General features: G+C 37.4%; 2 protein-coding genes across 2 annotated transcripts; both read left to right on the top strand.

The window, feature by feature from the left end:
* Window positions 1–1,612: 1,612 nt before the first annotated feature.
* On the top strand, window positions 1,613–2,023 carry LOC145050180 (uncharacterized). Its single transcript, XM_078998471.1, has one exon. It carries the CDS (start codon window positions 1,613–1,615, stop codon window positions 2,021–2,023), a length of 411 nt encoding a protein of 136 aa, XP_078854597.1.
* A 1,009-nt stretch (window positions 2,024–3,032) lies between these two features.
* LOC145051451 (uncharacterized) lies at window positions 3,033–6,530 on the top strand. Its single transcript, XM_078999428.1, has 8 exons — window positions 3,033–3,363; window positions 3,432–3,607; window positions 3,945–4,674; window positions 4,772–4,863; window positions 4,964–5,038; window positions 5,119–5,180; window positions 5,515–5,584; window positions 5,721–6,530. The coding sequence occupies exons 1-8, from the start codon at window positions 3,234–3,236 to the stop codon at window positions 6,435–6,437; spliced, it is 2,052 nt and encodes a 683-aa protein (XP_078855554.1). The 5' UTR covers window positions 3,033–3,233; the 3' UTR covers window positions 6,438–6,530.
* The last annotated feature ends 8,204 nt before the right edge of the window (window positions 6,531–14,734 follow it).

The raw sequence follows: 14,734 nt of genomic DNA, 5'->3' as shown, positions 1-14,734 counted from the left end.
TTAGTGTTAGTGTGTTTGATGTGTGTTGAAGTCATGTCGGGCAGCGTGCGCATCATCAGCCTTCGAGTTGTACTTCGGATAACCTTATCAATCGAGTTATTTAACTTGCTTTGGAAGTGTGTTGTTTTTAACTAGCTGGGTCAAATCCAATAAACCGGTTCAAACGATTTTATCCATTCATTCACAACCGTTCAACCAGTTTTTTTGAAGAAACTATCTTGTTCATAGTATACAAATTGAGATAAAAACAATCATTATTAAACTGCTATTGTCTTCGGTTTCTGATCCATCAAATTCAGGTTCAAACCGAATTTTAATCATTGAGGTAACCACATGTCCACAAGGCAAGCGAACATGCCACCGGTGTAATCCTAATACCCACGACTCACGATAAGGCTGTCTGGTATGGGGAAGAAAAAGACGTGTGAGGGCTGATGTGGCACAGCCCAAGACACATGAACACCGCCCCATGTTCCAATGGGGTGCGCGTGACGTGAGGCGGAGGACGGACGAAGACGGAGTCGATGATTGGTCCATTCATTTTTTGACCGTTGTTGATACTGTTTGATATAAAAAAAAACTTTCTATTACTTTTTCAAATTCTATATATACAATCATTTTACATATAATTTCTACTAAACCACACTTACATTTTTTCAAAACAAACACACACATTAAACCAAAAAATGGATAATTTTCCACCTCCACTTGCTTCGTCATCCGATGATAACGATTATGATGACGATTTGATTTTGTATATGTTGTTGTCCGTGGTATGATACATGGTACGTGAGAGGGGCGAAAGTTCAAATGTCGAGAAGAAGCATAGAAAATGGATCAACCGGGATCGTGAGGCGGCACATGAACTTTTGGTACGTGATTATTTTGTCGTTGATAGTTTATATGATCTATCGAAATTCGAAGAACGTTTTCGTATTAGTAGAAATTTATTTTTACGTATAGCTAGAGATTTGGCATGTAATTATGAATTTTTCCAATTACGATGGGATGCTAGAGTTAAATGCGGTTTTACTACGATACAAAAATGTACGGTCGCTTTTAGACAACTGGCATACGACATCGCCGCAGACGCATCAGATGAGTATCTGAAAATGTCTGAAAGGATAGGTCGAGAGTATACATATCTATTTTGTGAGTATGTCATAAAGCTTTACCGTGACATATACTTGCGACATCTGACTAAAAGCGATGTCGAACAGTTGTATGCCGCGCATCAAGCTAAGCATGGTTTTCCATGGATGCTTGGTAGCATTAATTGTACGCATTAGGAGTGGGCAATTGTCCCAACGCGTGGCATGGCCAATTCACACGAGGTGATTATGGGGTGTTGACTATTATTTTAGAGGCAGTTGTTTCAAATGACCTATGGTTTTGGCATGCATTCTTTGGTATGGTCGGGTCAAACAATGACATGAATGTGCTCCAAGCATCTCCAATATTTAACGATATTTTATAGGGTAAAGCACCAGAAATGTCATATGTTGTCAGTGGAAATTAATACAAATATGGGTATTACCTAGGTGATGGGATATATCCAGAATACGCTACATTTTTCAAGTCATACACATTTTCGGCCAATGATAAACAGAAAATGTTCAAGTTAGCACAAGAATCTGCAATGAAGGATGTAGAACAGGTGTTTGGAGTCCTCAAACAAAAGTGGCACATAATCAAACATCCGACACGAACATGGGACAGAGAAAAATTGAGGACAATGTTGACTGCTTGTGTTATTTTACATAACACGATAATAGAAGAAAAGGATAGGGCTATTTGCTCATATACCACAAACGATATACTTAATCCACCAGCATTAATACCAGTTAGCAGCGCGACATACTTCTCAAGAGTTTTGGAAATACAAAACAGTGAAACACAACACAATCTACGACATGATTTGACCGAATACATACGAGAAAGACAATTTCAAGGGCAAAATGACAGTGAAGACGAGGATGATGACGATGGTGACGGTGAAGAGGATGATGGCGGTGAACGATGAGGAGGATGACGAGACGGATGATTACGGCGACGACGATTAGAATTTTTCTATGTTTTTTTTTTATATTTTTTTAATTTTTATTTTATTTAGACAATGTAATGTTTAATTTTAGTAATTTAAGTTTTAAACTTCTATGTTTTTAATTAAGAAACGTGGTTTTATGCTTTTATGTTTTAAAAAATTAATTTTTGTTATAAATTATGCTTTTTAATTAATATAACGTTCAAAAAATAAAAAAATTAAAAAAAAAATATTGAGTGGTAACCATTTCTGATGTTTAGTGGGTTGGTGGTAGGTTGAGTGTGAAGCTGAGATGGCGCACATGTGACAATATTTTTTCGGTGGGGGTGAGTGTCACCACTCCCCAAAACCTATTTTAAATTGTTTTTGTAACTGTAGAAAGGAATTTTAATTAACCATTGTGATACTCCAACGAAAGAGTAACTAATGTTTTAAAAACTGGTTTTTATTAGAATCGGTCTGACGGCCGCTTCCAGTTCAGTTGTCAGATCAACACGTTCCAAAAATTTTATCTATTTTTAATTTTCCTTCAAACATATATACATAAAATCAAGAATTTGACATCTACAAACATAAAATTTTGTCATAATGAACTATATTATAAAGTCATGTATATAACGGTTGAAAAGTATCGGTCTTCAAGTTGAGAATATCGGCGTCGGACTAGTGTTAATGTGTCTGATGTCTGTCGAAGTCGTGTCCAACAGCGTGCGCATCGTCAGCCTTTGAGTTGTAATCCAGATAACCTTCTCAATCGAGTTATTTAATTTGCTTTGGAAATGTATTGCTTTTAACTAGCCGGGTGAAATCCAATTATCCAAATTCAATAAACCGGTTCAAACGATTTTATTGATTAATTCACATCCGTTCAACCGGTTTTTGAATAAATTATTGTTCACAGTATACAAATTGACATAAAAACAATCATTATTGAACTGCTCTTTGTCTTCGGTTTCTGTTCTTTCAAACTCAGGTTCAAACCGATTTTTAAACATTGAGGGTAACCACATGTCCACAAGGCAAGCGAACATGGCACCGGTGTCATCGTAATACACGTGGCTCACGATAATAGTTACACCGAGCTGCACATAATAACCGCCATGCTTACCGCCTTCCTCTCTTCCGATCCTAATGATTATAATATCAATTAAAGAATTCATCGCATCGTTTTTGTACGTTTTGATCAACAATGGCCGGGGGAGGCTATAAGCAAAAGTTCAACAAATCCAAGAACCGAAAACCCCTGAAACCATCTCCATTTCTGGAAAGTGGTTTGTTATCCGATTGTTCTCCCGTTGTCGATTCTCCCCCTCCCAGAGGTAAATAGATTCATCGTCATGATCTTCTTATTGTTGTGTGAATTATAATTTAAATGAAATTTTATTAGGAAAGAGTAATAATGGTAATAGTGGGAATTATTCGAATGCTTCGAAGAACAAATCCACAGCCAGATTTGCGATCGGGAGTGGTTCTGGTGGTAAATCGAAAGCTTCGAGTTCCAATTCGAGAAATGTCGAAGCTCAAAAGCCTAAAATGAACGCTATTGGTTACATATATCCTCAAGTAATGCTTTCCCTCTCTATCTTTATCTGAGCATACGCAACTAGGTTATTTTATTTCAGATCATTTTGCACTAGCGTGAATCGTCGGTATTCACGAAAAAAAAAAGTCACTTTTGGACAAATTTATATACAAGAACTCATACATGAACTAATAAAAGAATTCCACTATTATTATCCAAGAAAACAAGAATCAAAGAATTGAATGAAGAGAAGTTATCGGTGATGAATAAGCATACCCCTGGTGTAATCCATAATGTCGTTCATATATCCTGTGTGTGTCCATATGAATACGTCCACAATATTGTTCATATACATTTGACCAATTTGAAGTTTTTCAGATTGATTCTCTTCTAGATGAAAATGGTGATGGAAGTAACAAGCTGGATGATTCAGACCCTCTTGTTTTGGTTAATACCAACGAATCCAATCTTGTTGCTTACATTGACCAAACGCCAGTCAAAGAACCCGAAACTGTCGAATATAGCTATGAATCTGTTACTGAAACATCTCTTGAAGTGGATGATAGTTTCCACAGAGGCTTAGGGTTTCGTGATGATGATGATGAAGAAGAAGAAGAAGAAGAAGAAGAAGAAGAAGAAGAAGAAGAAGAAGAGGAAGAGGAAGACGATATACCTGATGAAGAAGAAAGCTTAGATTCTTCAGAATCCGAAGATTCCTCCAACAACTCATCTGAAACTGATCCGGATATAGATGAAGAAATTGCAAAAGATTATGTAAAGGGAATTAGTGGGAGTTATAAAGATGCAAATCTTGATACCAATAATGGTATTTATGGTGTTGATATCAATGATACTTTAAAGAAGTTAAGAGGGATTGCAATTCAGGATGCATCAATGGAGTATGGCAAGAAACCTTCTTCAAAGAAGAAAAGTCAAACAAAATCTAACAAATTTGGAAGTGGGACAGATGATTGGTCTGCTTTAGATGATATTATGCTTGTAAAAGATCCCCGAATTCGTTCTTCACAAAAGAAAAAACATGCTGCAAAGTTCCCTCAATCTTGGCCTTCTAAAGCCGAAAAAAGTAACCATTCCAGGAGATTACCAGGTAAAAAAAAGTATATTGGTAGAAAATGATATTTACATCTTTTTTATGTTATAAATGTGAAAATGAGTGAAGCATAAAAAGCTTCATGTTAATCCAGGTGAGAAGAAGAAACAACGCCAAGAAACAATTGCTTTGAAGCGTAGGGAGCGAATGATACGTCGAGGTGTTGATCTTGAACAAATAAATTTGGTAAGCATAAAATTAAACGATTCATTTTAGGGTTTCAAAAAAAGAATGTCCATTAATTTATTTATATGGTTTATTTTATGAACTTTTGTTGGGTTTGTAGAAATTAGAGCAAATGGTGAAGAATGGAGGTGATATCATGTCGTTTCAACTTATGCATTCCCGTGATTGTTCACAAGTAATCATCCTATGAAATTCTTGTTTAAGTTATTTTTATTGTCACAAAAACATAAATAAATATTTTCTTTATTGTTTTAGGTCCAAAGGTTAGCTTCAATTTATCGTATGCGGAGCGTCAGTCAAGGTTCAGGCCAGAGAAGGTAATACATTTTCGAGATAACATTTTTTAAACAGACTGGACAAGTTTTCTAGGCTATTTCTGATGAGGAGGGACATTCATGTCTTTTCTACACATGAAAGACACTAATACAACCTGTCCTATCTTGTCCCATTTTACATAATAAATGGGGCCTTAATGATACGTTTTGAAGTTTTAATTACCATTTTCTTATATGCAATCTCTTCACTTAGCTTTAATTGGTCTTTTTTCAATTCCATCTTTGAAGGTTCTCTCTCTCTCTTTTTTTTTTTACTTTATTTATTATTGATCGAAAATAATCCAAATATCCGCAAATTAGAATTTCTTTTTTTCAGGTTCGTAACCGTGGCTTCTACAGAAAACACCGGGATGCCATCATCTAACGACAAAACTCGTCTTCACAAGGCAAGTAAAATATTGGGTCCGATCGTTTTCAATTCTTTTTTGCACTTCAATAACATAATTTTACATATATTAAAATAAGTTCTACATTATTTAATGTTTTAAACATATTAACGCCAATTTTCTTTCTATCTCGCAGCTTTTAAGAGTTAACAATGAAGAATCCGATTTTACAGCTATCGATACTCCATCAAGTTCAAATAGAAGTAAAAAGACATCAAAACTAACCATGGGTTTGAGCCAATTAGACTCGAGATTGACAAAAAGCAAGAGTTGTAGTGAACAAATCAAGAAGAAAAAGATAGATAAAGACACGAAAACGGGCACTTACGCAACACAACCCGTGTCATTTATTTCCCATGGTAACATGGAACCTGAGCCAGTTGTCGCAACCGTAGCCGTCGATGAACCAAAACCTAGAGATCAAACTGCTGGCTCATCGAGTTATGGTGCGTTTGAGATGCACACAACCGGTTTCGGTTCAAGAATGATGGCAAAAATGGGGTATGTGGATGGAGGTGGATTGGGGAAAGATGGGAGAGGAATAGCAGAGCCAATCCAAGTGATTCAACGTCCCAAAGCGCTCGGATTAGGGGCAGAAGGTCCTGAAAATGCCCTTGTAGATGCGACCCCACCACAAAGGTCTAATCGGGTGACGGGGGAAAGTTGTAGGGGTAAATCGGGAAATGTACAGTTTCGGTCGTTTGAAAAGCATACAAAAGGGTTTGGGTCGAAGATGATGGCAAAAATGGGGTATGTTGAAGGGATGGGTCTTGGGAGAGGGTCACAAGGGATTGTTGACCCTATTGTTGCTAGTAGGCTTCCTAAGTCTAGAGGCTTGGGTGCTAAAGGTTAGTTGTATTATAATCAATCATGTCATTGTCTTGTCGTGTGAATTATACTATGATAATAACCCTAATTTATTTAATTTACAATTAGTTTGGGCATTCAAGAGGATTGTTCCAATGTGAATTGTAATGTATATTATTTTTTGGATGGTGCATTGCAATATTTTGAGAAAATTGCAAAATTGACCTTTGTTAAAAATTGTGGTTTAGACTGCGACGTTCCACCAGTGGTCTAATTTTAGATATTTTTTGTGTTTTTGGTCCTTCATGCTAACACGCGACACCGTTAGCATATATCATGTGTTTATAAGGTTGGGGGAATTCTTGTCTAAAATATCCTATTTTTTATATTTTTTGATCAATTAATAAAACCCTAAGGAATAAATGTGTAAATTAGAAAAGTGAAACAAAAGCCATAATATGGTACATTTGTCGTCGTTAACTCTCACTTTCCGACCTTTCCCAGCATTCCATTGTTCCCTTCTCTCCGCTCTCTCAGTGTCATCAACCACCACCAACTGACAAGGGATAGGAAATCTGCAATGGGTTTAAACTATGGCTAGACCCTCACAGTATGCACACATAAATTTAGGGTTAGTATGCCGAAATTTTTACACTACTCTAAAATTTTCAAATTTTTTTCATTATGCCTAAAATTCTGAAGGGTGGCATGGGCTACCCTGAGCTCCCGCTAAAGTCTGGGACTGCTGCTCAAAAGACGGTGGTAATGATTTCAATAATTATAAGTACATATAATTTTGGGGTAAATTTAGAAGTTGTAACAACTTTACATAAATAGTCCCTTTTTAATAAAATAGCTAAATAGGTGGTCATTCTGTTCAACTGTTTATAAAATTTTTTGAATGGTTAAAGATATTGTCATTGTGTTTCTAAAATAACAAAAAATGGTTTATGCCTAATAGAAAGTTATCCTTTCTAATAAATAAAAGGTTTTTCTTTTGTCACATGTCTTCTTCTCCTTCATTTTGCCACATGACATTTTTTTGGTACCTAATGGAAATACTTGGTACCCAACGTACGAGTGGAAGATGGACGCGAGACTTAGAGTTGTATGCCCCACATACAAATACTACGCCCAACGTCGTGTGCTGAGTTCCAAAACCCTAATTTTTAGGGTTGGCTCGCTACTTAAGCACCCAAAGTTCCTGGTGTGAGCCTCCCTTTCATCCTCCATTTCCTTAAACCCTAATTTCGAGTTATAGCTTCATCTATATAAGAGTGTTGTAAGCCTTGTATGTGCATTTTTGGTGGATTCTAGTGTATTTCAAGAACTGGTAGCTTAGTGCAAGGTGTTATTTCAAGGAAAGGCTTGTGGATCTGGACTCTTTGCTACATTTTCAGCTCATTGAAGGTAAAAAGTTCTTAGCTTGATCATTAGAATTTGAGATCTATGATTATATGGGTTTTTGTTCCCATTTTAACCTCATAGGTGACATCTAGTGGTTGGACCTCATATATGGACCAGGAGCTTTGAGTTGCCACTATTAGCAGATATGAGCTTATAAGTTTATCAAAAATGCTTGCTTGATGCTTAGATATGGTCCATACATATTCTAGATTGATTAAGATGGGTATTATTGGGTTAATTTGGTCATTGGGTCCCTTTGAGTCATGCAAATGTATAAAGGTGCCGACTTTATGCATTAGGACCTTTATTTTGAGGTTTCCTGAAGTTTGGATGCATAGTGCTTAATTGGTTAAGTCACAAATGGAGTATGGAGGATCTGCGGGTACGACCCGCGTAAGTTTTTGTATGCCTTGTGTACTGACCTGAGGCCCCCGATCTTTATCATCGAGTACGCTGCGCGTACTTAAGGGGCTATTCCCCGCATACGCACATTAGTGGGCTTATGGGCTTGTTTCATGTTTGGGCCTCGGGCTTGGGTTTGAGTTTTGTGTGTTAGGATTTTTTACCAGGGGAATCTTAGAGTCTTGGACTCTTGTTTGGTCATGAATAGTTGGGCCTAGGTATTGGGCCTTGGTGGGCCCAATGGTTTTGGGCTTTAGTGGGGCCAATAGGTTTGGACCTTTGGGCCAACGGATAATTATTATTGGACCAGCAATTGTCGAGCTTTTGGTTAAGGCCCACATGGGGTTGGACCCAATTTGGAAAATTAGGCCAATTAATGGGCTTTTATGGATCTTATAGTTTTGGGTCTTGCTAGTTTTGGGCTTGGACCTTGGTTGTGAGTCTTGATGGGATAGGGGTAAAATGGTCATTTTACCCGAAGTTTGGATTATTGATCATGGGTTGGAGTTCACTTGCTTATTGAATGTTGATTTGGTATGGGAAGTCATCAGGGTAGCAACTAGGGTTGCTTGGAGTGAGTCTCCTCACCATATCCACGGGTCGAATGCACCAATGTCGGCCCATTATGTGTTATGTGGTATGCTAGTTGTCTTTTTGATATGTGGTATGCTAGTTGTCTCTGTGATACTTGCATGGAAGTCCTCGGGGGTGCCCGAGGCAATTGTATATCAGACCATGGGGGGAGCCCATGGCATTCCAGGCTAAGACCATGTGGGGGTCCCCATGGCAGTTCATTAAGACCATGTGGGGGTTCCCATGGCACCGTAATAAGACCGTGGAGAGTTTCCATGGCATCCTTATATATTTGTATGCATGATTTATGTGGACTTATGTGGTTTCATGTGTGGTATGTTTTAGGGAACTCACAAAGCTTTGTGCTTACAGTTTTCAGTTTTGTTTCAGGTACTCCGGTTTTCAAATGAAGAGTTCGGGATGATCGCAACACATACACTCGTGTTTTCCACAATATGTGATCTTTGGGAATTAACTCTGATAATTGTTTTATTTAAAATGCTTTTCAATGTTTGGATAAGTTTCATTAGTGTTTTGACTATAACAAAAATGAAACTTTTACCCTGGATTTTTGGGATGTTACATGTTACAATTCTCCCCCACTTAAATTGGATTTCTTCCTCGAAATCTTACTCGATTAGAATTCCTGGAAATTGTACTAACACAATTCATAGGCTCCCTCTAATCACTTCATAACATCAACGCATCCAAACTGAAAACTCGAGAGACCATGTAGAACCCAACTGATGCCAACAAACAATCCAAATACTTTAAAACATTTAACTTCAACAATTACCTCTCTCTCTCTCTCTCCCTCCCAACGGTTTGACCCTACTCATAGTAAAGCTACTCAAACCAGGAATAATCTTGAAGTTGCGACTGAACCAATTCATACTTCACAAAACCACGAATCCATAAACCTAAAACTCCAAGGACATACATAATGGTTGATGATCATGCACTCGTCATACTTACATTGAGTCCTTGACCAGGAACACCACTATACCATGCAGAACGAACACTCAGGAAAATCCGATCATGAATTCCCACCATTTCCAAGTCCATGAATTATGCCTAAAAACCTCAAATTCACATTTAACTTTTGACAAGTCCACACTTATCCACCGCCCCCGAGAGCGCAATAATGGTCAATCTAGAAGAAAATCTCGGGTGGCATCCATACTCCCATGCGCTCAAGGGTACTTCCATCTAACAAATCATCTAAGATTCCTAAAAAGAACTCGATCACTACCATGTAACAAATCATCCAAGATTCATACAAAGAACTCCATCACCAGAACCTCAACTCGCTCAAAATTATTCTCGCAAAAACGAATAAGTATCCACTAAGAAAACTTCAGGAGGAACTACCGATAAACAAATGTGACTTTTCCATCAAGTCAAAATCCTACAAATGTCCGACCCAACCTACCGGTCACTGAACAACCAGTGACAACACCATACCACCCAAAACCCTGACTATTCCAAACGGCTAACGAAGCAACAGGAGTCTCCGCTACACAAACATCGGGTCCAACTCATATAAGTGAAATCGAATATGGTTCACAATACGAAGTGAAACCATCTAACCATTGGAATGAGAAGCTCACGGTTCCTCACCGTTCTTGCCATCACCCAATCACAAACATGAAGACTCTCAACCAACACCCAGTGAGCCTATAGTCACACAAGCATCATCCCACCGACCTACAGGAATCCAGTCAACATCCCACTTAACACTTACCAAAAACTACAAAAGCCATACTATTTTGTAACACACAACCCTTCCCCAGTCCAGACTGCCACCGCTGTATCATCTGACGAATACATGGCTGCACGCAACCATAAAATAAGATAAACAACTGAATGCTTACTCCAACTTGAGAACACAACATTTTACACTCCCCATACACCCCTCACGACAATATTTGCTGAACTACCAACCTTTCACATTCCCCAGGAGAAAACACAACACTCCTCAGGTCGACTGTGGTCTGTTAGAACAATAATGATCGATAGATTCTCTATTAATGATGTGAATTAAAGACAAGAACAATATTGATCAAAGTGTGCTGAATAATTAGATTGAAATGACTCTAGAAGAGTTCACAAAGACGGAACTTTTCTGTAAGAGCTTACAAAAGACTTAAGGGCGTAACCCTAATACATTACATGAGTGCGCTATATATAGATTAGACTACTTAGCAATTCCTAACCTGGACAGCCCCATTTCGGAATAAACAAAACTATAAAAGCATACATTTGACACAACACAAAATAAACCTAACAAACTCCTCCTTTGTGTCAAATCAGAAGGAGGGTGTTCATTGGCCTCTTTTTTGCACGTCAAACAATTTTGGCATTATATTCAGAAGTGTGTTTCGGACACATATAAGTACCAACGTCTCATATACGAAAAGCATTTGAGGTCAGCAACAAAGTTTGCTTTACATGCTTCAGCCAAAGAAAGAATTATCTTCGATGCGGCTGATGAGTAAAGATGCTTGTCTCGTAAAAAGAACATGTAGTTCTTAACTACATCACCATCCTTTCTCTTATAGACTATGCTCCAATGCTCCTTTTGTATAGCACCCACCTTCAACTTCTGAATGTCCTTCGGTTGTTCTAAAGGCTTCAGAATGGGCCTCTTTTTCAAAACAGATGAGATCTTGACATCCATCTTCAAAATTTCAAGGATGTAGCATATGATCATCCTTTTGAAATGTGCAAGGATAGGCTCATACTTATTTTCGTCTTTCATAATGATGTAGAACAAGGGGATCCAGTTATATGGGTTCATAAATGGCAGGTCCGCCAAAGTGAACTCATCTAAAATGTGATTAAATCCTCTGAATCCCTTGAACTAAATTTTCAGAAAGTCTTTGGTTTGAACAGGCAATCCAGGCTTCACAGCCACTATTCTCTTCAAGCTCCAAGTCTCGTATTGTGGTTTGGCATACTTCAAGTAAAACAAAAAGAGCTTCCAATTTGCAGCACTGTCAGAGATCAAAGACTTCTCAATGTTTTCAAAACAACGAAAGAGAAATGTCATTGGAGTGATGGGAAAATCGAATTGACTTTCCAAATCATTTTCTAAGTCAAACGAGATTGAGGGCTCCATCCAGTAGACACTAGGTGTGACAACCCAAAATTTTCTTTTCTGTACAACAACTCACTTCAACAGAAGTCAAAATTGTGTCTGCTAACTTTCAAGCTTTTTAAAATAAGTTTGAGTGTTTTAAAGTTAGTGCTTTAGAAGATATCAGGAGAGAGGATACCCTAGGGTTTATTATGTAGCAATAAGTGCCCAAAACTTCAATAGTTTGGAGTTTAAGGTCTAAAATGGTATGGGGATCGTAAACCCTCAAGGCTATATAAGTAAGACTTAGCCATTTTGGTTCATTTCTTCCATTTCCAACTAGAGAAAGCCCGATTTCTCTCCCGAGGATCTTCAACCATTCGCCCCCAATTGTAAGTACTTCAAACCTAGAGTGTATTAAAGTGTATTACATGCCTAAATATCATTGAAATCATCCAAATATGTCAAGGAAAAGGTGTTTACAGCCCAAGATCCTCTTGGACCGTAAACACTAAATATGTAGCCAAAAGTGTGTCCTAAGTCCCTATAAACCTTGGAATCAAACCTAGAACTCTCACTGGATGTGTTTAGCACCTAAAAGTCACCAAAATACCCCCATGAATATGTGTTTATGGTTTGGGAAACCTCCCAAAACCGTAAACACCTCAAATGCATGTTTTGATGCCCCAAACTCTTTCCTTAAGCCTAGAAACTAGCCTAGACCTTTACCTTGAAGTGTTTAAGACTTGGGAACATCATTTGACCATAAAACCATTTGGGTTTACGACCGTAAACCTAAAGACAAATGGTTCAAAAACCGTAAACCCCATAAAGGGGTGATATGTTGCCCTAATCACTTCCTAAGGCTAAGACTTGAAGTTAGGACGCTTCAAAATGACTTCTAGGAATTCAAAGCACAAAATGGTCATAAGGACATGAGTTTACGGCCGTAAACTCATGGGTTTATGACCGTAAACTCAATTGGAGTTGGTCTCAAAACTGTAAACACCATTAAGTGCCTTTTCACTTCCCTTTGTTGAATCACATGTGATTCCAACACTTAACCAAGGTGTTTCCTAGTCCCGGAAGGTGTTTCCTTTCATATAGTTGTTTATAAACACTATATTCATGTCAATATGTGTCCTTATATATCATTTAGGACTTGTTGTGTCTCGGGACTTCATTCGTGGAACTTCTCATCCGTACGCGCATACCCGTTTGAATCACCCACATCAAGTGTGTTGATACCCCGTAATGAACCTTTTAACTATTTTAACTGTTTTAAGGGGGGGGGGGGGGGAATACAAGTTGAACACGATGATAATTGTGTAAATGTTTGTTATAAACATCTTTCAAAAGGTTACTTATGTTATTTATAAGTTGTCAAAACATTTCAAAACTCTTTTAAAGGTTATGTTACTTTATAGTTATACAAAACTCCATTTTTAAAGTATAAGCATAACTTAGTGGATAAATGAGTCTTTTCAGTAACAGTCCAGGTAGAACATTAGTAAACTATTATAGGTATAGTTTAGGAGAATGCTATTCATTACTTCTAGTACAATGAAGCAAACAAAGAGTCAGTTCAGTTCATGGGTCTATACTAATGCAATGCGTTCACTTAAATACTTTTACGTTGATACGCTTACATAAATACCCTTACATAGATACGATATCAATACACAATAACAGATCAGAACATAATAAGGTGTTATAGCATGGAACGATTTCAAGATCTAACTATACTAATGAATCACTTCTACATTGTGATAGTTATATTGGGTATACATGATCATAGTAATGTGGATGTTCGCGGCTTGCACTCATGCAGGGGTCGTGTGTAGTTCCTAGAATCTCTTGACAAGGGAGCGTTTAGCATAGGATCTAGCCATCACATTATGCCTTAACCCTAAATTAAGGCAAAATAGTACTTAAAGTAGTCACTTATTGCAAATATTACAGTACATACACTGTCAATACGACAATTACAGAAGGATATAAAATTCCAGTGTCAATATTATTAATACCTTTACCATGTGTCATATTCACATAATCGATGAGGTAAGTTAGACTTAATTAATAATAGTCGTACAGTCGGGTCTTGGTAGAAGGCTACTTTCAAAACAGTCGAGTCTTGGTAGAAGGCTACTTTCAAAAGTTTAGGATCATAATGCTAGCTTTATGATTCCTTAATGTATACACCATAGGATACATATATACCAATAGGATCCGACAGCTAATAGGATGTGTGTTCTCCACTTCATTTCCTGTCCTCGTTTAGTTGTGGGCTTGGAACGGATTCGCCCAATCTATTATCTACCTGATTCTATATATATTTATGCTTAGTATACATTAAGTCATCATAAGGGTACTGTGTATGGATCAGGTTATAGGACACAGAGTCGAAGCACAGTTTGTCTAGTACAAAACTTACTTTTCAAAGTCAGTACTTTTGGTATACAAAACTAGAGATTTCCCATATAAGGGCTTAATCCATTTTATTAAGCCAGTACAATTTTAAAGACTTTAGGTGAGTAACTCTATAACACCTTAGTTTATACACCATGTTTATATATAAAACTAATACCCAATAGATAGTTAAATGCGTGTTTTCCGCCTTACTTCCTATCCTCGTTGGGTTGTGGACTTAGGGCAGATTCACCCAATTAACTTTCTACCCGATATCAGATTATATATAGAAGTATAAACAAAGCTATTATAAAAGTAGTCACTGTGGTCATTATTTTACTATAATAAAAAAAGGTTTTCTTAAAGAACTTTCATTAGATATAAAGAAACCATTACAAATAACTCCATGAGTAACAAGTGAATACACCCGGGGTTATATATGACAATTATCTAACAACCAATGGAATGCGTGC

The sequence above is a fragment of the Lactuca serriola genome, chromosome 5 (assembly GCF_051521515.1).
Source record: "Lactuca serriola cultivar US96UC23 chromosome 5, Lser_US96UC23_V15, whole genome shotgun sequence".
NCBI classification, from domain to species: Eukaryota; Viridiplantae; Streptophyta; class Magnoliopsida; order Asterales; family Asteraceae; genus Lactuca; species Lactuca serriola.
The sequence above is the reverse complement of the archived record's forward strand: the minus strand, read 5'-3'. Positions and strand labels throughout refer to the sequence as shown.

Excerpts from the sequence above, each read along its gene's own strand:
- LOC145051451 (XM_078999428.1), top strand. The coding sequence starts at position 3,234 with ATGGCCGGGGGAGGCTATAAGCAAAAGTTCAACAAATCCAAGAACCGA. Across the intron at positions 5,039-5,118 it reads ATTCCCGTGATTGTTCACAA|GTCCAAAGGTTAGCTTCAAT; the intron begins GTAATCATCCTA and ends TTATTGTTTTAG. Across the intron at positions 5,585-5,720 it reads ACAAAACTCGTCTTCACAAG|CTTTTAAGAGTTAACAATGA; the intron begins GCAAGTAAAATA and ends TCTATCTCGCAG.
- LOC145050180 (XM_078998471.1), top strand. The coding sequence starts at position 1,613 with ATGTTCAAGTTAGCACAAGAATCTGCAATGAAGGATGTAGAACAGGTG.